A 24,429-nucleotide genomic window follows, 5' to 3' on the forward strand; every position below is an offset into this window, starting at 1 on the left:
GGGTTCTAAGTTAACAAATGGAATTGTTTTAAGATTGCCATACCATGGATCATTTATCCATTTTGAATTTTAGGACCCCTTAGGTATAAAAAATAAAAAGTGGTCAAAATATAGAATTTGGCCTTTAATACTATAGCCCATAGAAACGCATTGAATAACACATTCATAAATTGAAAAAAAGGACAGTCGTGAAAATAGTGGCGTCATATTAGTTTGTAGCTTAAAACGGTTTGGACGCAGACAGAAGTTGACATATCAGCGTTATCGACTTCAGACGAGTTCCGTGACACTTTTGGGGATCGTAGAGAAAAGAACATAGAAAAACATCGTGTTCATGAGTCTCCCCTTTCCGGAAAGTGGTCATAGGTTGTAGGCCAAACCGTTCAGACACTTCAGACGTTTTCGTGAGAAGAAAGATTTTCGGGATGTCTCATGGTCTGACACACCACTGTAGCTCAGTCACCTTCCACCGCAGATGCGGAAGGCTGACATGGGCAGATGCGGAAGGCTGACATGGGCAGATGCGGAAGGCTGACATGGGCAGATGCGGAAGGCTGACATGGGCAGGCGGAAGATGGGCAGATGCGGAAGGCTGACATGGGCAGATGCGGAAGGCTGACATGGGCAGATGCGGAAGGCTGACATGGGCAGATGCGGAAGGCTGACATGGGCAGATGCGGAAGGCTGACATGGGCAGATGGGCAGGAAGGCTGACATGGGCAGATGCGGAAGGCTGACATGGGCAGATGCGGAAGGCTGACATGGGCTGACATGGGCAGATGCGGAAGGCTGACATGGGCAGATGCGGAAGGCTGACATGGGCAGATGCGGAAGGCTGACATGGGCAGATGCGGTGGATTACGACGATATCTCTAGCTTAAACTGAAGGATTTTGATTGGGATTTTTGTATTAAGTTACATAGATTGACGCAGGGGTGCTTCAATTGACTCTTCGATCTCTCTAAGATCTCTCGAAGACTCTTAGATCTCTCTGTGCACTGTATGGACGAATCAGATCCTTTTTGGACAGTGTTTCAAAGGCAGAGCCTCTCCCTCAGTTGATGAGAAAAATCTATGTCTGTCTCTCAAACCTGTTAAAGGCCCAATGATGCTGTTTTATATCAATATAAAATAGTGTCTCGGCATAAATTTAAGTACCCAACTGTAGATTTGCCGCAACTCCCGCTCATGCAAACCTGCTGATTAGAAGGTCCTGTATAGATTGACTTTTCAACCAGCAACTATCAGGAAATCACACTTAAAATTTCTGCTGCAGACATTTATCTACCAAGAGTTCTCATCCTCAATCATCACGGCTGAACCCCCCACCCCCAGATGGCAAACTGAGCGTGACAAACCCAGCAGTGTTGCAGTTTTTGACACAAACCGGTGCGCCTTCAAAGGCACTTTAAAACTTTTGTCTTGGCCATGAATGGCACACACACACAATCCATGTCTCAATTGTCTCAAGGCTTAAAAATCCTGTAACATGTCTCCTCGCCTTCACCTACACTGATTGAAGTGGATTTAACAAGTGACATCAATAAGGGCACGGCCGGCCGTGTCATTAGACAGGATTAGGCGGCCGCCTATGGCGGCAGATTGTTTTTGGTCAGTTTAGCTCGTCAATGTCAATTTCTTTCAAACGGCGGCATCTGAGCGCTTACGCCGCCCTTTGATAAGCAGTGTCCAATTTGTTAAAAGCGGGGGCCCAAAATGTTTTGCTTGTCCATTCCGAGCGCGCCTTTCCACGGTGTTGTTGGAGAGACGTATCTCTGCGGCGCTCCACCAAAGTTCCGCCAGAACATAAATAATGTAGCAGATATAGTATATGGTAGAAAGGGTATGTGACCTTTTCTGTTGCCTACAGGTTGGATATAAAATGTATGACAATGTAATGAGACGGACACTTTTTACATCATGCAAGTTTCTCCGATCAAGTAGCCTAACCTAAATGGCGCTCAATCAAATACAAAATGCGCTGTCATGTTAAACAAACAACATGTCCTGCAAACAGGACAGGTCAAACTAAAATGGACAATGTACATTCCATAATCTGTTGACCAGGAGTTACACCCCATTGTCATGATCAGTAGTTTGTATCTGTACTTTTTTTTTGACAAGCTGATCATAGTGAAAAATAAAATTCTTCTGCATTTGTCGCTGTGTAAACATGCTGCAAATGGGCTCGCGACAACTCCTGATAAAGTTGGGTCATCTTTTATTGGTCCTGTCCGGATGTTGTTTTTTGGTGTTTTACGAACAGTAGACTTACCACATAGATGGGCATTCATAAAATAAGATTTCCAGCAACACTGTAGGCCACACCTCAGTAAGTACGGACTGACGCTGACGCCTTTTGGACGTCTTTTTTTGGTGCAGTTCCGGACCGGCCTTGATTTCGACATCCACGGACATGAGTTTTTGGTCCCGCCCAAATCTGAACCAATCATTGACGTCAGATTTGGTCCAGACCTATAAATTTACTTATTTACAACTTTCATTCAGAAGCAAAAATTTGCCTGATTTCAACATCTGGAAAATACATAATACATTTTTTTTTGTTGTTGGTCTCTCGTATGGAGGTAGAACTGCAAGGACTGGCCCTGAATAACGGATCATAGACTGATCAGGTGAAAGCTATTTACACTGTTTTATACGCAGTGTAAATCAGGCAGTCGGAGGAAAGCCCGAAAAATTGTCAGACTCCAGCCATCCATAGTCTACTACTTTCTGGCAAACGGTACCGAATTTCTCGGACTAACAGGCTCTGAAACAGCTTCTACACCCAAGCCATAAGACTGATAAATAGCCGTAAGACTGCTGTTATCCAGGCTATCTGTACTGACCCAATCTTGCATGGACTATGCACACTCACAAGATGATATATAGGGTTCCTTATGTTATAAAATGCATTTTACCAAGACAAATATGATTATTCATGTTCTGAATCATTCAGTGGGGTCTTTCTCTATCATAAATTAAATATCATAAATATCATAATTTAAAAGTTTTATTTTGTAACCTAATACATCTGATAATAAGCACAAAGCACTTTTGAGGATTTTACATTTCGTGGTCGTCTTCCAAATTGTTATCGTGGGTCGCAAATATAAAAAATAAATTCTGACACGAGAGGAATTAAATGTAAAAGGCTTTGAAAAAGAACAGGAACTTTGCATTAATATGAACAGTATATACTAAAATGTCTTAATTGATATCTCTCATTTCTATATTGTTTTATGTCTTCCGGATTTAGGAAGAAAGATGAGTTCAATGGTAAGCCTGTCAGGTAGCTTTAATTCTCACGCAGCGATTTTCCTGCCGTGCCCTTATTGATGTCACTTGTTAAATCCACTTCAATCAGTGTAGGTGAAGGCGAGGAGACATGTTACAGGATTTTTAAGCCTTGAGACATGGATTGTGTGTGTGCCATTCATGGCCAAGACAAAATGTAAGCACTTTTTTAGTCTGGCTAATTTTGATATAGACATGAGGTTTGGACTATTTGGTTTTCTTAGAGGATTATCAACACAATTTACACACTTTCCCCATTAGTCAAAATGTGTTTTTGATTGGATATCCTAATATATATATATATATATATATATATATATATATACACAAAACCCGCGCATACCGACAACACATACATCATATGCTGATGCTACTCTGTTCTTTATTCTTACTCTTATTTTTATCTATCCTGATGCCTAGTCACTTTACCCTGTCTTCATGTACATATCTACTTCAACCTCATACCTCTGCACATTGATCTGATACTGGTACTCCCTGTATATAGCTCTGTTCTTGGGTATTTTAGTCCTCTTGTGTTACACTTTTTTATTTTTTTACCCCCTTTTTTCCCAATTTCAATTACGATCTTTTCTCATCGCTGCAACAGCCTCTGGGAGAGGAGAAGGTCGAGTCATGCATCCTCCTTAACACCCCCCGCTTAACCCAGAAGCCAGCTGCACCAATGTGTCGGAGGAAGCACCATTCAACTGACGACCTCTACACCGGACATAAAAATGATACCTGTTGTATAGCAGGTGTTAAATGTCTAGCTAGTTAGTGGTGCGCGCCAGTAGTGCTTCAATCGGTGACCTGACTCACTCGAAGACCTTGAAGTAGTTGTGTCCCTTGCTCTTCAAGGCCCGCGGTTTAGTGGAGAAATAGGCAATGATGCTTCATGGCAGGCAGTTGTTGATGTGTTCAGAGGGTTCCTGGTTCAAGCCCAGGTTGGGGCAAGGAGAGGGAAGGAAGCAATACTGTTACAGTTGGACCACCTGGTCGAAAGCCCAAGGGTGTCTACTCAAACATTCTCCATAGTTACACTATTCTCCATAGAAACAGAATTTGAAAACTACAATAACAGAACATGGCACATTTTGTCTATTGGTTTTAACAACCAGTGGACCTTTGGACGGGAACGAATATTAAGAGATCGCCGCAACCCTCTGGATATGTGTACAGACGGGAGTGTATTGAGAGGTTCTGCTTTAGCAGGCGTGATCTGTTTTAAATCGATGAGATCTCGCCGCAGATGGTTCATGTGTAAGTGAGAAATAATGGTACATTTCAAAACACGGTGGCAGACATGATAGATGTCAGCAGAGCTACAGCCTGCAGGGCAATCCGACGTGTGTCACTCGCCATAAAGACCCGACTTCGTTACCTTGTCTGCTGACCTAACCAAAGAGAACCAGCATTGATTGTACTCATGTCAGGATACAGGCCTCTTTTGACCATGAATAGCGTATCTCTATGTCAACAGAAAGGTGTTTAATTCCATCAACGTACAGCTTGCCTGCAACGAGGAGATGAAGATTATAGATGTGGTGACAAGGTGGCCTGGGTCCACCAATGATGCAGGGATCCTACGGGAGCGCACACTCCAGCGGGTGTTTGAAGAGGGTGGATGTGGTGGCATCCTGCTGGGGGACAGTGGCTACCCACTAAAAAAGTGGCTGATGGCACCAGTGTTTTGGCACCCAGGACAGACCAGGAGCGGGAGTACAAAAATGCTTATGCTGAGGTGAGATGCCTTATTGATCGACGCTGCATCGGGGTGCTGAAGCGCAGGTTAGTAGCCTAGTTTTTCATTAGCAGCTAATAACATGACATAATACTGAAATAATAGGTCACTGTGTTGTGTTACCACACGGTCTTATTGTGTTGTGCTCCCACTAGGTTCCACGGCCTACCTGGAAAGATAATAATGGCACCGAAGAGGACATGCACTGTTGTCGCTGCCAAAGGGGTATATTAGTATGGAGAAGAGGCTGCCCCATCCCATGACTAAGCAAGGGTGCAGAGTTAAGGAAAACCATAGGGAACCTGCTGGTCCAGATGACATTGGAGGTCGATTGGCCCGGAATCACAACATCAATCAAATGTAGCCTATAGACCCCTTTCCAGTGCACTACACACTGACGTCACGCGCAGATGCGCGAGGCTGTAAGAAAGCCATCGCCATCTGCTCCCATTCAACATAGCCTAGCTTTACATTTTATTACTTCTAAACATCTTTGGGTTCTAATACGCTTACAATTATGTTTTGATTCTTGCTAAGATTTATAGTTGTTTGTGATCTTTGCAAAATAACAATTTTGGATGGAGCGGTTCTTAGCTAGAATGCTAATGCTCGTTAATATACTGTAGGCTGTAGCAAAAACTAGCCAAAGAGCCATTTTACTGGTTGAAGTTTAAGTGTAATGCGGTTGATTTGCAATGATGACACATACTATATTGAGCAGTACATTAATATAAGCCTTAAAATCTAATTGTAATTCAAAAGTTGTGTGAAATGCATTCAAAAGCAACATGGGGAGAGAGCGAGAGAAACATGGCGCTCTCGGGATATGTTGTCGGAATCGGTTAAGCCACCGGGCTTCTCCGTGCATCGCGCCAACAGAGATAAACACCTTTATGGGAAGAGGAAGGGCGGGGTGTGTGCTTTATGATTAACGACTCATGGTGTAATCATAACAACATACAGGAACTCAAGTCCTTCTGCTCACCTGACCTAGAATTCCTTACAATCAAATGACGGCCATTTTACCTACCAAAATAATTATCATCAGTTATCGTCACAGCTGTGTACATTCCCCCTTAAGCAGACATCAAGACGGCCATCAAGTAACTTAACTAGCCTATATGCAAACCGGAAACCATAGTGGCTTGCAAAAGTATTCACCCCCTTGGCATTTTTGCTATTTTGTTGTCTTACAACCTGGAATTAAAATATATTTTCTGGGGGGGGAGTTGTATCATTTGATTTACACAACATGCTTAACACTTTGAAGATGCAAAAATAATTTCCCTTGTGAAACAAACAAGAAATAAGACAAAAAAACAGAACTTGAGCGTGCATAACTATTCACCCCCCCAAAGTCAATACTTTGTAGAGCCACCCTTTGCAGCAATTATAGCTGCAAGTCTCTTTGGGTATGTCTCTATAAGCTTGGCCCATCTAGCCACTGGGATTTTTGCCCATGCTTCAAGGCAAAACTGCTCCAGCTCCTTCAAGTAGGATGGGTTCCGCTGGTGTACAGCAATCTTTAAGTCATACCACAGATTCTCAATTGGATTGAGGTCTGGGCTTTGACTAGGCCATTCCAAGACATTTAAATGTTTCCCCTTAAACCACTTGAGTGTTGCTTTAGCAGTATGCTTAGGGTCATTGTCCTGCTGGAAGGTGAACCACCGTCCCAGTCTCAAAGAAGACTGAAACAGGAAGACTGAAACAGGTTTCCCTCAAGAATTTCCCTCTATATAGCGCCATCCTTCAATTCTGACTAGTTTCCCAGTCCCTGCCGATGAGAAACATCCCCACAGTATGATGCTGCCACCACCATGCTTCACTGTGGGCATAGGTTCTCAGGGTGATGAGAGGTGTTGGGTTTGTGCCAGACAGCATTTTCCTTGATGTCCAAAAAGCTCAATTGTTGTCTTCTTCCATATGTTTGTCGAGTCTTCCACATGCCTTTTGGCAAACACCAAATGTGTTTGCTTACTTTGCTTAAAAGATAATGGCTTTTTTCTGGCCACTCCTGCATAAAGCCCAGCTCTGTGAAGTGTGCAGTTTAAATTGGTTCTATGGACAGATACTCCAATCTCCGCAGTGGAGCTTTGCAGATCCTTCAGGGTTATCTTTGATCTCTTTGTTGCATCTCTGATTAATGCCCTCCTTGCCTGGTCTGTGAGTTTTGGTGGGTGGCCCTCTCTTGGCAGGTATGTTGTGGTGCCATATTCTTCACATTTCTTTAATAATGGATTTAACGGTGCTCCGTGGGATGTTCAAAGTTTCAGATATTTTTTTTATAACCCAACCCTGATCTGTACTTCTCCACAACTTTGTCCCAGACCTGTTTGGGGAGCTCCTTGGTCGTCATGGTGTAGCTTGCTTGGTGGTGCCCCTTGGTTAGTGGTGTTGCAGACTGGAGCCTTTCAGAACAGGAGTGTGTATATATACTGAGATCATGTGACACAGATTGCACACGGGTGGACTTTATTGAACTAATTATCTGACTTCTGAAGGTCATTGGTTGCACCATATCTTATTTAGGGGCTTCATAGCGAAGGGGGTGAATACATATGCACACCACTTTTTCGTTTTTTAATTTATTTTTTAAACAAGCAAAAAAAAATTCACTTCACCAATTAGGACCTTTTTGTGTGTGTCCATTACATGAAATCCAAATAAAAATCCATTTAAATTACAGGTTGTAATGCAACAAAATAGGGAAAATGTTTTGTTTTGATCACGCGGACTGGAATATGTTCTGGTCAGACTCAGAGAACAACATCGACTTATACGCTGACTCGGTGAGTGCATTTTATAAAGAAATGCATTGGAGATGTTGTACCCACTGCGACTATTAAAACCTACCCTAACCAGAAACCGTGGATGGATGGCGGCATTTGCAAAAAACAGAGCGCGATCCACCGCATTTAGCCATGGGAAGAGGTCTGGGAATATGACTTAATATAAACAGTGTAGTTATTCCCTCCGCAAGGCAATCAAACAAGTGAAATGCCAGTACAGGGACCAGGTGGAGTCACAGTTCAACGGCTCAGACACAAGACATATGTGGCAGGGTCTACAGGAAATCACAGACTACAAAAAGAAAACCAGCCACTTCACAGACACCGACGTCACGCTTCCAGCCAAACTAAACACCTTTGCCTGCTTTGAGGATAATACAGTCACACGGCCCGCTAACAAGGACTGCGCACCCCCCCTCTCCTTTTCCGTGGCTGACGTGAGTAAAACATTTAAACGTGTTAACCCTCACAAGGTTGCCTCCAACTCAATTAACACGTTTCCAGATGACACAACAGTAGTGGGATTGGTTACCAACAATGACGAGACGGCCTACAGGGAGGAGGTGAGGACGCTCGGAGTGTTGTCAGGAAAACAACCTCTCACTCAACATAAACAAAACAAAGGAGCTCTGATCGTGGACTTCAGGACACGAGCAGAGGTAGTACCCCCCCCCGATCCACATCGATGGGACAGCAGTGGAGAAGGTGGATAGCTTCAAGATCTTCTGCGTACACATCACAGACAAACTGAAATGGTCTACCCACACAGACTATGTGTGAAGAAGGCGCAACAGCCCCTCTTCAACCTCAGGAGGCTGAAGAACTTATTCTTGTCACCCAAAACCCTGACAAAGTTGTACAGATGCACAATTTAGAGCATCCTGTCGGGCTGTATCGCCGCCTAGTACGGCAACTGCATCGCCCATAACCGCAGGGTGTTGCGGTCTGCACAATGCATCACTGGGGGAAACTACCTGCCCTCCATCAGCACCCGATGTCACAGGAAGGCCAAAAAGGATCATCAAGAACATCAACCACCCGAGCCACTGCCTGTTCACCCCGCTACCATCCAGAAGGTCGAGGTCAGTACAGGTGCAACAAAGCTGGGACTGAGCAGCTACTGCCTACATTGAGACCCAATTACTGGCCACTTTAATTAATGGATCACTCATCACTTTATACAATATCACTTTAAATAATGCCACTTAGTAATGTTTACATATCTTACACTATATAAACGTGAAATGAATAATGTATCTATACTATCATTGCACCTTGCCTATGTTGCTCGGCCATCGCCCCTCCATATACTTGCATGTACATATTCTCATTCGCCCCTTTAGATTTGTGTGTATTAGGTAGTTGTTGGGGAACTGTTAGTACAGTAATATCTAACAAGTAATCTATTGGAACTAGAAGCACAACCATTTCGCTACATTCGCATTAACATCTGCTAACCACGTGTATGTGAGACACAAAATTTGATTTGTAAATAGAGGCTTTTTTTTTGCAGGTGTTCTATAAGAACTGCCCCTTGTTCTGCCAGCAACTTGCGTGTTTTCAAACACAGAAATGGGTCTATAGGTCAAGGCTAAATGAGAGACTGAAACTTTTATAACCAACCTATAAAGAAATATGTTGTAATGATTAAAAGCCGTATCCTCCTTTCTTTCCTTTGACATTTTGAAAGTCTTATTGGTAGCATTTACAAATGCAAAGACTACACTTAAAATGATTGTAAAATACATGTATTTATTTATTAAGAATTCAAAGGCTAATAGGCATATTCGATGTACTATTTATTGTTGTTGGCTACAGTGTAGTTAGTGTATGTTACTCCCCTTCACTCTGCAATAGTCTGATGTTGCTGCTCAAGGAACCTAATTTCTCAATTTTAATTTATTTTTCTCAAGCTCCACATTTTACATTTTTCCTCTCAGTTTCTCAGTCTCCGTCTCTCTCTATTGCCTTCTCTATGAACGCCAACTACATCTCATTTCGCTGGTCTTGTCCCGATGCACCCTGCTCTGGCTCTGCGTTGTGGCTGTAAAGGATGTGTCCGGGCAGCTCGAGTCCGTGTCTAAAAGACATAACAAACATTGAAATTATAACAAGTAGCCTTAATAGGAGAGTGGGCAGCTTGTTGCATGCAGACCGTGGTCACAAGAAATAGAAGGACCTAACAAGGGCAAAGACAACATTGGCGCCTTGAAATATCCCGCACATATAGCCTGGCAGTTAGATAATGATAAATGAATGGTTTTAGTTTGTACTGTTGCTATTAATCGCCACTACTAGGCTGCTGTTAGTGGATGTGGTTCTTGAGCTTTTTTATCATCTTTGTCATTCTGCTGGGTGAATGCGCAAGGTGATGCCGTGCTGTCCACACCATCCATTCCCATGAAAGGCAGGGGAATCTGTGCCAAATATACAGTGGGGCAAAAAATTATTTAGTCAGCCACCAATTGTGCAAGTTCTCCCACTTAAAAAGATGAGGCCTGTAATTTTCATCATAGGTACACTTCAACTATGGCAGACAAAATGAGAAAAAAAATCTAGAGAATCACATTGTAGGATTTTTAATAAATGTATTTGCAAATTATGGTGGAAAATAAGTATTTGGTCAATAACAAGTTTATCTCAATACTTTGTTTATATACCCTTTGTTGGCAATGACAGAGGTCAAAAGTTTTCTGTAAGTCTTCACAAGGTTTTCACACACTGTTGCTGGTATTTTTGCCCATTCCTCCATGCAGATCTCCTCTAGAGCAGTGATGTTTTGGTGCTGTTGCTGGGCAACACGGACCTTCAACTCCCTCCAAAGATTTTCTATGGGGTTGAGATCTGGAGACTGGCTAGGCCACTCCAGGACCTTGAAATGCTTCTTTACGAAGCCACTCCCGGGCAGTGTGTTTGGGATCATTGTCATGCTGAAAGACCCAGCCACGTTTCATCTTCAATGCCCTTGCTGATGGAAGGAGGTTTTCACTCAAAATTTCATGAAACATGGCCCCATTCAGTCTTTCCTTTACACTGATCTATTGTCCAGGTCCCTTTGCAGAAAAACAGCCCCAAAGCATGATGTTTCCACCACCATGCTTCACAGTAGGTATGGTGTTTTTTGGATGCAACTCAGCATACTTTGTCCTCCAAACACGATGAGTTGAGTTTTTACCAAAAAGTTCTATTTTGGTTTCATCTGACCATATGACATTATCCCAATCTTCTTCTGGATCATCCAAATGCTCTCTAGCAAACTTCAGATGGGCCTGGACATGTACTGGCTTAAGCAGGGGGACACGTCTGGCACTGCAGGATTTGAGTCCCTGGCGGCGTAGTGTGTTACTGATGGTAGGCTTTGTTACTTTGGTCCCAGCTCTCTGCAGGTCATTCACTAGGTCCCCCCGTGTGGTTCTGGGATTTTTGCTCACCGTTCTTGTGATCATTTTGACCCCATGGGGTGAGATCTTGCGTGGAGCCCCAGATCGAGGGAGATTATCAGTGGTTTGTATGTCTTCCATTTCCTAATAATTGCTCCCACAGTTGATTTCTTCAAACCAAGCTGCTTACCTATTGCAGATTCAGTCTTCCCAGCCTGGTGCAGGTCTACAATTTTGTTTCTGGTGTCCTTTGTCAGCTCTTTGGTCTTGGCCATAGTGGAGTTTGGAGTGTGACTATTTGAGGTTGTGGACAGGTGTCTTTTATACTGATAACAAGTTCAAACCGGTGCCATTAATACAGGTAACGAGTGGAGGACAGAGGAGCCTCTTAAAGAAGAAGTTACAGGTCTGTGAGAGCCAGAAATCTTGCTTGTTTGTAGGTGACCAAATACTTATTTTCCACCATAATTTGCAAATAAATTCATTCAAAATCCTACAATGTGATTTTCTGGATTTTTCTTTCTCATTTTGTCTGTCATAGTTGAAGTGTACCTATGATGAAAATTACAGGCCTCTCATCTTTTTAAGTTGGAAAACATGCACAATTGGTGGCTGACTAAATACTTTTTTGCCCCACTGTATAAGCTATGTTGCTGTAAGGCAATATTTTAGAAGCAGGACCTCCTAGGTGGGTTTTTCAGGGCACCGCATCTTTTCATGCTCGTCATGAGCTCTTTCCCTTTCTTTCGCACGTTCTCCACTGATCTGCAGCCCAACTCCCCATTCTCATCATTTACTTTATTGTACTGAACAAAAATATAACTGCAACATGTAAAGTGTAGGTCCCATGTTTCATAAGCTGAAATTAAAGATCCCAGACATTTTCCATACGCACAAAAACCTTATTTCTCTCAAATTTGTGCAGAAATTTGATTACATTCCTGTTAGTGAGCATTTCTCCTTTGCCAAGATAATCCAGCCACCTGACAGGTGTGGTATATCTTGAAGCTGATTAAACGGCATGATCATTACACAGGTGCACCTTGTGCTGGGGACAAATAAAGGCCACTCTAAAATGTGCAGTTTTGTCACACAACACAATGCCACAGATGCCTCAAGTTTTGAGGGAGCGTGCAATTGGCATGCTGACTTCAGGAATGTCCACCAGAACTGTTGCCAGAGATTGAATGTTCATTCCTGTACCATAAGCCACCTCCAACATCATGTTAGAGAATTTGGCAACTGGCCTCACAACCGCACACCACGTGTAACCACTCCAGCCCAGGACTTCCACATCCAGCTTCTTCACCTGCGGGATGGTGTGAGACCAGCCACCAAGACAGCTGATGAAACTGGGTTTGCACAACAGAAGAATACCTGAACAAACTGTCAGAAACGTCTCAGGGAAGCTCCTCTGCGTGCTCGTCGTCCTCATCAGGGTCTTGACCTGACTGCAGTTCTGATTTGTAACCGACTTCAGTGGACAAATGCTCACCTTCGATGGCCACTGGCACGATGAAGAAGTGTGCTCTTCACAGATGAATCCCGGGCAGATGGCAAACAGTGTGTAGGGTGTCGTGTGGGCGAGCGGTTCGCTGACGTGAACGAAGTTTTCCATGGTGGCGTTGGGGTTATGGTATAAGCAGGCATAAGCTACGGACAAGGAGCACTATTGCATTTTTATCGATGGCAATTTGTGTGCACAGATAACGTGACTATCCTGAGGCCCTTTGCTGTGCCATTCATCCGCCACCATCACCTCATGTTTCAGCGTGATAATGCACAGCCCCATGTCACAAGGATCTGTACACAATTCCTGGACGCTGAAAATGACCTAGTTCCTCCGTGGCCTGCACACTCACCAGACATGTCGCCCATTGATTATGTTTGGGATGCTCTGGATCGACGTGTACGACAGTGTTCCAGTTCCCGCCAATATCCAGCAACTTCGCACAGCTGTTGAAGAGGAGCAGGACAACAATCCACAGGCCACAATCAAAAGCCTGATCAACTCTATTCGAAGGAGTCACGATGCGCGAGGCAAATGGTGATCACACCAGATAGTGACTGGTTTTCTGATCCATGGCCCTACCTTTTTTTTAAGGTATCTGTTGCATATCTGTATTCCAGTCATGTGAAATCTATATATTACGGACTAATTTAATTTATTACAATCGATTTTGATTTCCTTTATATGAACTGAAATTGTTGCGTTTATAATTTGGTTCAATGTCGTTAAAAAGCTTCCAGATTGTATTTTTTTTCTTCTGTTTGTTGCAGTGCTATTGGACTTAACTGTCAGAATCTCTTGATGTTTGCTATACAGCTCTATGGTTTTCCTTATTTCTGAAAATGTGATACATGCTAGCTATCTCGTTATTTTTGGAAACTGATTGTAACAAGAAACGAGCACTGCCTAGCAGCCGTCACTTACGCCGGACTTAGCTACGACTTGTGTTATTTTCGGTTGGTGCTACAGGACGTAGCCAGGCCCAAACTAGCATTTAAGACCACTTATTTTTTTATTTTTTTTTACGTCCAACTGGTGCAACCGGCCCCAGATGTGGAGACAATTTTAAGAATAGGGAGCAATGTTAACATGGTCTGTATCCCACATGCTGGTGTATTAACACAATCAAAGCAGTGGTGGAGTGGTCTGATAGATGCAGTATATAATGGGTATCTCCTCAGAGTCCTATTCATTAGGGCAGAACGTTGCAAAACGTTTTGCGATGGATAATGAAAACAAGCATTGCTTATAGGACAAGTTCAGGTCGTCCCTCCCTGTTACCTTCCATTTCGTGTCTAATGAACACAACCCAGGTATTTTAGCCACTGACTGTGAATGATGCCCTTCACTCTCTTTGTTCAGGATCAGGAGAGTGCATGGTGGTGGAAAAAGAGGGGAGGTGAATGAAAAACTCAGCATTTTAAATGTTTACCGTTTGTACCAAGTGGGCAGATTTTTATCTGCCGCTGCAGTGCTGTGGATCCAGAGAGGGGGGGAATAACGCTTTTGAATGCACAACAATAGCACTGGTAGCAAACAATGTGGCCCTGAGGCTAGGGCAGTGGACTCACAGGACACAGCTGTCAAGGGCTAGGCCTAACTCAAATTCACCAGGCACACTGTCACTTGCCTACAACCTCTTAAACTCATTCACTTACTCGCTGACTTACTCGCCTACAATAAAAAATATATTTTATGATACGATCTACTATAATGTGTCTCCTTCTCAGGTCACCAGTATCAACACAGGCTCCATATTGGATCAGTCTCTCCCTCAATGAACCAGGAAGTGGGCCAAAATAACCTCACTGAATCAACTCTGTAGTCTGGGCCCAAATATATACCAAATGGCCCTAAACTTAATAGGCTGAACTTCATGCAGAACAATTTGCCTAATGCCCTACCCTCCTCCCTCTCGCTGTGAACGTTGAGGATTCAGATCAGATGAATGTAGGCTATTGAGTAGAATATGATTGATTCCACTGCCCACTTGGTATTTTATTTAGAAACGAGTCCCAGGCAGCCCAGCAGGTGAATCTGTTCAAAAGGTGGGTTCAGCGGGTGGCGACGTAGCAGGTCAAGCTGGCCAGGAGGACTGACACACACACGGAGGGAGTGCTTAATCTTTGGCTGAAGGTCAGGCAGGTTTGGTGACGAGCTTCAATGTATTTCTGGCGCGTTCTTCCCTACCATATTCTTATTTGTCCCCGTACATACACTCAGTGGCCAGTTTATTAGGTACACCCGCCTAGTACTAGGTCGGACCCCCCTTTGCCTCCAGAACAGCCTAAATTCTTTGGGGCTTGGAACCGTTGCTCAATTTATATAAAGGGACATAACGTGTTGCAGGAAAACATTCCCCACACTATTACACCACTGTCAACAGCCTGTACCGTTTACAACGGGCAGGATGAGGCCATGGACATATGCTTTTACGCCAAATCCTGACTGCCATTAGCATGACGCAACAGGAACTTGGATTCGTTAGACCAGGCAATGTTTTTCCACTCCTTGATTGTCCTGTATTTGTGATCTGGTGCCCACTGCAGCCGCTTCTTCTTTTTAGCTTCTATGAGTGGACCCAGTGTGGTCGTCAGCTGCAATAACCCATCTGTGACAAGGACTAATGAGTTGTGCTTTCCAAGATGCTGTTCTGCACACCACTGTTGTAGTGTGCTGTTATTTGCCTGTTTGTGGCCCGCCCGTTAGCGTGCACGATTCTTGCCGTTCCCCCACGACCTCCCATCAATGAGCTGTTTTTACCCACAAGACTGCTGATGACTGGATGTTTTTTGTTTGTCACACCACTCTCTGTAAACCCTAGACTCTGTCGTATGTGAAAAGCCCAGGAGGCTGGACGTTTCTGTGGTACTGGAACCAGCGCGCTTGGCACCGATGATCATACCACGCTCAAAGTCACTTAAGTCACACTTTTTTGCCAATTCTAACATTCGTTTGATAAGTAACTGAATGCCTTGATGCCTGTCTGCCTGCTTTTAAATAGCAAGCCTCGGGCCACGTGACTCACTCTGTAGGAGTGAACCATTTGTGTTAGTGGGTTGGTGTACCTAATAAACTGGCTAGAGTATGCCACAGGTGATATGTTCAGAAGTGTTAACTTGATGATTTTGGAGGAATGGCTGTTATGTGACACTAGCCCAGGGATGGTCGTACACACCATATGGAAAAAATCTTGAGTGTTTGAGGAAAGAGCACACTCTCAAATCACACCATACTTGGTCCTATCTCCCCTTGATTGGAATGTGTGTCCCTACTCTTGAAATCCTTTGCTTTTTACTTGCCAAGTGACATATAGTTGTAACGATGAAATGATAAATGTATGTGCAGTGTGCACACACCTTTTCCGATCAGACCAAGCGAAAATGTGCACACTGTGCAGTACCAGCTGCTAAAGTCAAATACTCACTCTCTCGGTTTCTGTTGGCTAATGTATGATATTGACTGTGATATTTGCTGCGATTACAAGATCAGCTGGTCTTGGCCTGCTTTGACGCTCCAACAATACCAGGGCGGTGTGTCGCTACATGAAAACATCTGGCTTCGACTCTGCCCTTAAGCAAAGGGAACCAACCAGAATTTGAACAGCGAATTGCGAACACATGCACGTTTCCCATGGTTTCTGCTGTGTGATTATAGGCAGTATGGTCTGTGATTTGGGCACGAGAGTTGTACGAGGCCCTCATTTAGTTGAAACCCTTGCTCTCCCCTTATCAGGGGTCACTGCTCAACTTTCAACAAATGGATGTGTTTGTATGTTTTGTGCGTCTGTGTGGATGACGAGCTTTCCTTATTCTCTCACAAGTCATCGAGCTATTATCTCAAGCTAGTCTTAAGCAAGATGGTGTCGAGTAGTGGTGGTGTTGTGTTCTACTTTGATAACCAGCTGAGATAAGATGACTAACCTCTGACCCCTCTCTTCTCTTGCAGGACCGGAATCGGCCCTTTGATGCATTTAGCTTGCACTCTTTGGAGAATTCCTTAATGGATATGATAAGGACTGACCATGACAAAGGTAAACCACACCCAGCTGGTGGCCCACCAATGACTATCGCTGATATTATATGGAGGAATCATTTTGCAGGTTAGGAGTGTTCATACATCCACGCTTTTTTTTTGTTTTGTTGTTGGCTTCATAGCTTCATATTTGCGCTATTTGCCATCTCTACCACCAATACAATCTAGTTGAGTTGATTTTGCTGTCATAAATTGAATACGATCAATGAACCACTGTCCTTACCTGCAAAATCTTACACACTGTTCTTGTAATCTGTGTGTAGTGAATGCTTTAAAAAAAAATCTCCCTTACGAGCTGCTTCTCAGCATTGTCTTTTGACTTTAATCAAGTACTCGTGATGACATTTCTGCTTCTATTTCCTGGGTAAACATTTCTGTCACATGTAAATATGAATGTTGACAAGATGGCACTTGTCATCATGGTGTGCTGCCGTGTTTTGTGGTTATCTGATGTTTTGAGTGACAGCGTGCGATTCGATTGCTCACATGTGTGCGTGGCCCTTTCGTGTGCCTCCTCGTAGGCGTGTGCTCTTATTGCAACCATATTCTTTGACAGACTTTAATGGCACAGGGAAGGTTATTGTGGTCTGATTTCTGTGCCTCTTTTTTTAGTGAGTGGGGGGAAAGGATACAAGAGAATGTGAAATTGGTATGAAACCAATCTAAAGTTACCCCTTTATAGGTTACGCCCCTGCTGCGTGATGACAAAAAACATTGATTCAAAACTCGATGGGGCCATACTTACAAACTCTTGATTAAACCTAAACTTATTCTTGAAATAAATGCTATATTTGAGCATTTCACCATAGGCTTTGAAAAAGCACCTGCCAAGTACCAGTCTCGTCAAGTGCCTGCTGGTAAATGTTGAAAAAGTCCAGGGTTCATAATACTTTCCGAATGGACTGTATATCGTTTCATCCCTGGTATAACCAGTCCACAGGCCTGAGTAGGCTTTGCTAGTTTGCTGTCACGTGACAGCAGCAGGCATGCATGCAGTTTTACAACAAAGAAAACATCTCTTCTCTAGCTCAAACGGTTAAAAAAAAATATGACCCATACAACCAGAGTTACCTTTTTTTTTCATGTTGCGGGCCGTTTTAAACTAATCCCGGGACGATCCTTTTTGGTTTGATAACAAACAACTTTGTTCAGCCGTGTTACCTAGCTCACTAACAACCTGGTGACGTGACCGTGGGTCTAGGCAAATTTGATTGGCACTGGAAGAAAGGAAAAATGTCTGCTAATCATGAGATGTGCTTCAAAGGTAGGATTCATATAGGCTTAATGTAAGCCTAAACTAATTATGTATGTATATATATATATATATATATATAACGAACACCATATTATATGGTGGGGGGGCAGTGCTAACGCAATACCGACCTGTGGTATCGCGGCCCTACTCGTTATCTTTGATACTTGGCATGGTATCATTGGTATCGTGGAGATGAGTAAAATGTTGGTAACACTAGATGTTTATGCGCCGGTCATGGTACTATAGGGCTAAGTGTGCCGGGTTATCTCATGGGAAAAGCTCATATGTAGCATTTTAGAGAAAATGTTTTAGGTTTGAGGAAGAGTAAGCAAGTATGAACCCCATCGCATCAAACAAATGGGTTCAAATGTGTCTTGTTGGATTGCTGGGAATGGAACATGAGTGAAAAATGCCACTCCAAAGGCTGACATGGTGATTATTTGATACAAAGAAACAGAAAATCAAAGCAATGGTTCAAATGCCTTATTTCAGGGGAATATGAAGGTAGACCAAGGGCTGTCTTGGTCTAAGGAGAAAAGAGAGTTTACTGTCAAAAGCAACATGTTGTTTTGGAATGGATACTCTCCCCAAATTCTTTCAACACCACACGTATGTCCTTGAGATCATTTTGTCAGAGTAGGTCACATTCATATTATGAAAACTGACTCATGTTCAGTGTTGTTTTCTTAGCCTGCCTGACAGTGGAAATGTTCGGGGGGTGTATTATGAGTTGCTGCCTGCTGCGCTCTCATGCGTAGATTCTGTTTTTTCAATATTGTGTCGAGAGAGCATTGTTTAATCGCTGCAAAGGTCGTCTCGTTCCCGGCCCGACTTCACTGGAACGAGAGATGGGGACGGAGAGACCAGAATCTCCTGCAAATGTTCCCTTGTTGTTGTAAATCGGCTTGTGCACACAGGGAGACTGGAGAGAGTGGGGGAGACTGGAGCGAGTGGGAGAGAGCGAGGGGGGTGACTGGAGCGAGGGGGTGACATTTCCAGAGGGAGGGAGACTTGAGGGGGAGATTTGAGAGGGGGACTGGAGAGAGTGAGACGAGAGACTAGAGAGAGTGAGACTGGAGAGAGTGAGACTGGAGAGAGTGAGACTGGAGAGAGTGAGACTGGAGAGAGTGAGACTGGAGAGAGAGCGAGACTGAGAGAGCGAGACTGGAGAGAGCGAGACTGCAGAGAGCGAGACTGGAGCGAGAGCGAGGGGGTGAGACTGGAGCGAGAGCGAGGGGGTGAGACTGGAGCGAGAGCGAGGGGGTGAGACTGGAGCGAGAGCGAGGGGGGTGAGACTGGAGCGAGAGCGAGGGGGGTGAGACTGGAGCGAGAGCGAGGGGGGTGAGACGGGAGCGAGGGGGTGAGACTGGAGCGAGGGGGTGAGACTGGAGCGCGAGAGCGAGGGGGTGAGACGGGAGCGAGGGGGTGAGACGGGAGCGAGGGGGTGAGACGAGAGCGAGGGGGTGAGACTGGAGCGAGAGCGAGGGGGGTGAGACTGGAGCGAGAGCGAGGGGGTGAGACTGGAGCGAGAGCGAGGGGGGTGAGACTGGAGCGAGAGCGAGGGGGTGAGACTGGAGCGAGAGCGAGGGGGGGAGACTGGAGCGAGAGCGAGGGGGAGACTGGAGCGAGAGCGAGGGGGAGACTGGAGCGAGAGCGAGGGGGGAGACTGGAGCGAGAGCGAGGGGGAGACTGGAGCGAGGGGGGAGCGAGGGGGAGACTGGAGCGAGGGGAGGGAGACTGGAGCGAGAGCGAGGGGGGGGAGACTGGAGCGAGAGCGAGGGGGGAGACTGGAGCGAGAGCGAGGGGGAGACTGGAGCGAGAGCGAGGGGGGAGACTGGAGCGAGAGCGAGGGGGGAGACTGGAGCGAGAGCGAGGGGGGAGACTGGAGCGAGAGCGAGGGGGGAGACTGGAGCGAGAGCGAGGGGGAGACTGGAGCGAGAGCGAGGGGGAGACTGGAGCGAGAGCGAGGGGGAGACTGGAGCGAGGGGGAGACTGGAGCGAGAGCGAGGGGGGAGACTGGAGCGAGAGCGAGGGGGAGACTGGAGCGAGAGCGAGGGGGGAGACTGGAGCGAGAGGGGGACTGGAGCGAGAGCGGGGGGGGGAGACTGGAGCGAGAGCGGGGGGGGAGACTGGAGCGAGAGCGAGGGGGAGACTGGAGCGAGAGCGAGGGGGAGACTGGAGCGAGAGCGAGGGGGCGAGAGCGAGGAGGGAAGACTGGAGCGAGAGCGAGGGGGGGCGAGAGCGAGGAGACTGGAGTGAGAGCAGGGGGACTGGAGGGGGAGCGAGGTGGCGGATACTGGCGCGAGAGCCAGGGGGTAGAGTGGAGCGAGAGCCGGGGGGACTGGAGCGAGAGCCGGGGGGACTGGAGCGAGAGCCGGGGGGGACTGGAGCGAGAGCCAGGGGGACTGGAGCGAGAGCCGGGGGGGACTGGAGCGAGAGCCGGGGGACTGGAGCGAGAGCCGGGGGGGCTGGAGCGAGAGCCGGGGGGCTGGAGCGAGAGCCGGGGGGGACTGGAGCGAGAGCCGGGAGGGGGGGACTGGAGCGAGAGCCAGGTGGGGGGGATACTGGAGCGAGGAGGGGGAGACTGGAGCGAGAGCCAGGGGGTGGGGAGACTGGAGCGATAGCGGGACATTTCCAGAGGGAGGGAGACTGGAGAGAGGGAGACGGGTGAGACTGGAGAGAGGGAGACTGGTGAGACTGGAGAGGCGGAGACGGGTGAGACTGGAGAGGCAGAGACGGGTGAGACTGGAGAGGGGGAGACGGGTGAGACTGGAGCGATAGCGGGACATTTCCAGAGGGAGGGAGACTGGAGAGAGGGAGACTGGTGAGACTGGAGAGAGGGAGACTGGTGAGACTGGAGAGAGGGAGACTGGTGAGACTGGAGAGAGGGAGACTGGTGAGACTGGAGAGGCGGAGACGGGTGAGACTGGAGAGGCGGAGACGGGTGAGACTGGAGAGGCGGAGACGGGTGAGACTGGAGAGGCGGAGACGGGTGAGACTGGAGAGGCGGAGACGGGTGAGACTGGAGAGGCGGAGACGGGTGAGACTGAGAGGGGGAGACGGGTGAGACTGGAGAGGTGGAGACGGGTGAGACTGAGAGGCGGAGACGGGTGAGACTGGAGAGGCGGAGACGGGTGAGACTGGAGAGGCGGAGACGGGTGAGACTGGAGAGGCGGAGACGGGTGAGACTGGAGAGGGGGAGATGGGTGAGACTGGAGAGGTGGAGACGGGTGAGACTGGAGAGGGTGAGACTGGAGAGGGTGAGACTGGAGAGGGTGAGACTGGAGAGGGTGAGACTGGAGAGAGGGAGACTGGTGAGACTGGAGAGGGGGAGACGGGTGAGACTGGAGAGGCGGAGACGGGTGAGACTGGAGAGGCGGAGACGGGTGAGACTGGAGAGGGGGAGACGGGTGAGACTGGAGAGGGGGAGACGGGTGAGACTGGAGAGGGGGAGACGGGTGAGACTGGAGAGGGGGAGACGGGTGAGACTGGAGAGGGGGAGACGGGTGAGACTGGAGAGAGAGCGAGTGGAAGGCTGAGTCCCAGCCAGATGGTTCAACATTCATGCCCCATCAGTGTTTACTCCCAGTCCTCGTGTCAACAGCGTGGGCCTGCCTTCAGAGAGGCGTGCTGCAGCTAGCCCTGTCACAGCAGGTCTTCCCTGTTGGTGTCCCCCTCCTTTGACTCCATTGGCTGAGGCTGCCCATAGCGCTAGTCTAATACAGCAAGGCACAGGACAGCTAGCTTGGTCCCAGATATTTTTGTGCTGTCTTGCCAACGGTCATTGACACTGATCAGACAAGTTAGCAAGATGGCACAAACTGATCTGGGACCAGGCTAAAGGACAGCCACCGAGGTCTGTCTCTTGCATATCCTTTCCCTTTGTTATTATTTCAAAGTGAGGAAGAATTGTGCTGTTCTTGTTGACAGTGTATAATCAAACCCCCCCAATCTAAACAATCATGCCGACAATAATAGTGTTCTTTCAAAGACTTTTCTCTCATACCTAGCATTTTGTACCCCGAACCTTGAGTGTTGTTTGGGATTCCAATCATGTGTGAGAATGAGAGGTTAGGCGAGGGGGGGAGAATCTAGAGACTTGACTCTGAGCGGAGTCAGTCCAGAGAGAGGGAATGGGGAGGGACTACTGACTGCCACTCCGTTCTTGTGATCCTCTTTAACTCCTGAATGCTGATTAATCAGATCGGAATGGCATGCATGGGGAATTTACACTGCTTTCAAAGGGAGGGGTGCCGGGCTGGGATATCGTGATCAAACGGGTCCTTTTTTCTTTTCTTTTTGCTCCACACTGGAGAGCATGAAGTGAGTCCCGAAATTGGGTCAGCTTAGCTCACGTGTGGAGAGTCAGTAGTTAGGCTTTCCCCTGCTCCACAGTTCCTCCCCTCGGCCTGGAAAAACACCAGCAGTCTGAGCCTGACAACAGACACCACTGCAAGCCACCAGGCTGTGGCTATGGCGCACACAGTCCTTCTCACACACAACCACATATTCTGATCACTCTGACACGAACTGCTCCATAGACGTGTGTGTGTGTGTACTGCCACATGCAAATCAGGCACTATTCAAAGCAATCATGTCAGTATGCTGAACACAGACACACACACACACACACACACACAGCTCAGCTGGTCTGCCTCACATGATCTTATGCCTCAGCTACAAACAAATTCCATTGTCGCTTTGTTTTTGCACTTGAGCTTTTAGAAATGGGCTGTTGTGCGTTTTAGCATTTTTATTTAGTGATGTTTTGAATTAACGTGAATTTCGTCAGTGTGGAGAAACATGTAGCAGCCTCTGCTTCTATGCAAATGTTGTTGATCAGTCGGCTAATATAAGTCTGCAAACGGTTTGTTTGTCATCTGTGGACTCCACTGGTTTAGCCAAAACAAGCAAAAAAATAATCAATACATGCCCACACTCCTATTGAATATACATTCACCTGTAATTGTGAATAGGCCTAAGCCATCTTTATTTTCCCAGTTCATCAAGAGATTTACCATTCAAATAATGTATTACCATTATGTTAGATTGGTAAAAACAAAGTCACATTTGTTTTTTAAATATTTTTTTATATTTTGTCTCTAGGAAATGTTCTCATCCAAATGTTCAAATGTATTGATGTTGAGCATTGGCCTAAAATATCGTCCATCCGCCTCCTTGACCCCCAAAAATCGGTATTGGCATCGGCCCTAAAAAAAAATCTGTTGGTCGTTCTCTACCTTCCAACGCTACCGCTGTCTGGACAACAGCCAGAGTGTGGTCAAGACATCTGCTGCAACTTCATATTTAGTGTGTCAGCTCTGCTGCACCTGGGAGCTGAAGGTATGGCAACACACTCCCAACAGCCATGTATGCTTAAACATACACTACACGACCAAAAGTAGGTGGACACCTGCTCGTCCAACATCTCATTTCAAAATCACGGGCATTAATGGAGTTGGTCCCCCCTTTACTGCTTTAACAGCCTCCACTCCTCTGGGAAGGTGGTCTTCTAACTGTAAATACTCATCTCAACTAGTTTAAACGCCCAGTGCCGTCAAAAACGGGATTTTCCTGTGTTTTTATATTTCTTATATGTGTGTATATATATATTTCTAAACTATGAGGTTGGAATGATACATAGAAATTATGATAATGCTGTTTTGGTGTATATATATATATCCGCCTGTTTTTGTTGGATCGAGTTTTGGCCTGCCTGGTGACATCCCCAAACCAATAACAGAGAGGTTGAGTACAGACTCATTGAGCAATGGTGTTTTGTTGATTTTATAGGTCAATATATGATAAAACCTTACTATTGACTCCCATTTTATCCGGAGGGAAGCTACAACTTCAGAGTTAACAGATGAGGTAAGATGATGAAAGGGAAAGGGCAGTGAAGGCTGGTTCGTTTGGGTCAGAGAGATGTCACAGCAGCTTGACCTTGAGGTAAAAGGACGTTGAAAGGTCACCCAGACTATCAGGCCCTTTTGGCCAGGCTGACCGATTTAAACTGAGCTTGACCTAGACCAGAAAAATGACGGCTAACTCAAATGTGCACCTTCAATCATTTGAAGGTGCCGTCATTGTAAGTAAGAATTTGTTCTGAACTGACTTTTCTAGTTAAATCAAATAAAACATTTGCTCAATCGCCGACACCAAGAAGATTCTGCACTTTAAACAGTCATTGTCGGGAGATGAGGTAAGAGTACTTTCTAAGCTTCGTTGGCAGTGGTAAAGGTTAGACACACACACACACACACACACACACACACACACACACACACACACACACACACCCCAACTAGCTCCATTAGCTTAGTTAAGCATTTGTCCATCCAGCCTCTACCAGCAGAAGTTGATGAGATGAGCTTTTATGAAAAACAGTCTTGTAGTCTTATTCTGTTGGCCTTTCTTTT

The 24,429-nt window shown here is 46.0% G+C and overlaps 1 protein-coding gene across 9 annotated transcripts in view; it reads left to right on the forward strand.

Moving 5' to 3' along the window:
• cpeb3 (cytoplasmic polyadenylation element binding protein 3) overlaps positions 1-24,429 on the forward strand; it is a 66,547-nt gene that overhangs the window by 7,666 nt on the left and 34,452 nt on the right. For 5 of the 9 annotated variants that reach the window (XM_024424662.2, XM_024424669.2, XM_024424679.2 and 2 more), the window contains exon 3: positions 16,669-16,822. In XM_024424662.2, the coding sequence (XP_024280430.1) occupies positions 16,669-16,822 (154 nt within the window). Of the gene's footprint in view, positions 1-4,405; positions 5,086-5,193; positions 5,399-16,668; positions 16,823-24,429 lie in introns of those variants that run through there. The other 4 variants (XM_024424710.2, XM_024424719.2, XM_024424728.2 and 1 more) reach the window with 3 other exon arrangements.

Source organism: Oncorhynchus tshawytscha, linkage group LG01, assembly GCF_018296145.1.
Source record: "Oncorhynchus tshawytscha isolate Ot180627B linkage group LG01, Otsh_v2.0, whole genome shotgun sequence".
NCBI classification, from domain to species: domain Eukaryota; kingdom Metazoa; phylum Chordata; class Actinopteri; order Salmoniformes; family Salmonidae; genus Oncorhynchus; species Oncorhynchus tshawytscha.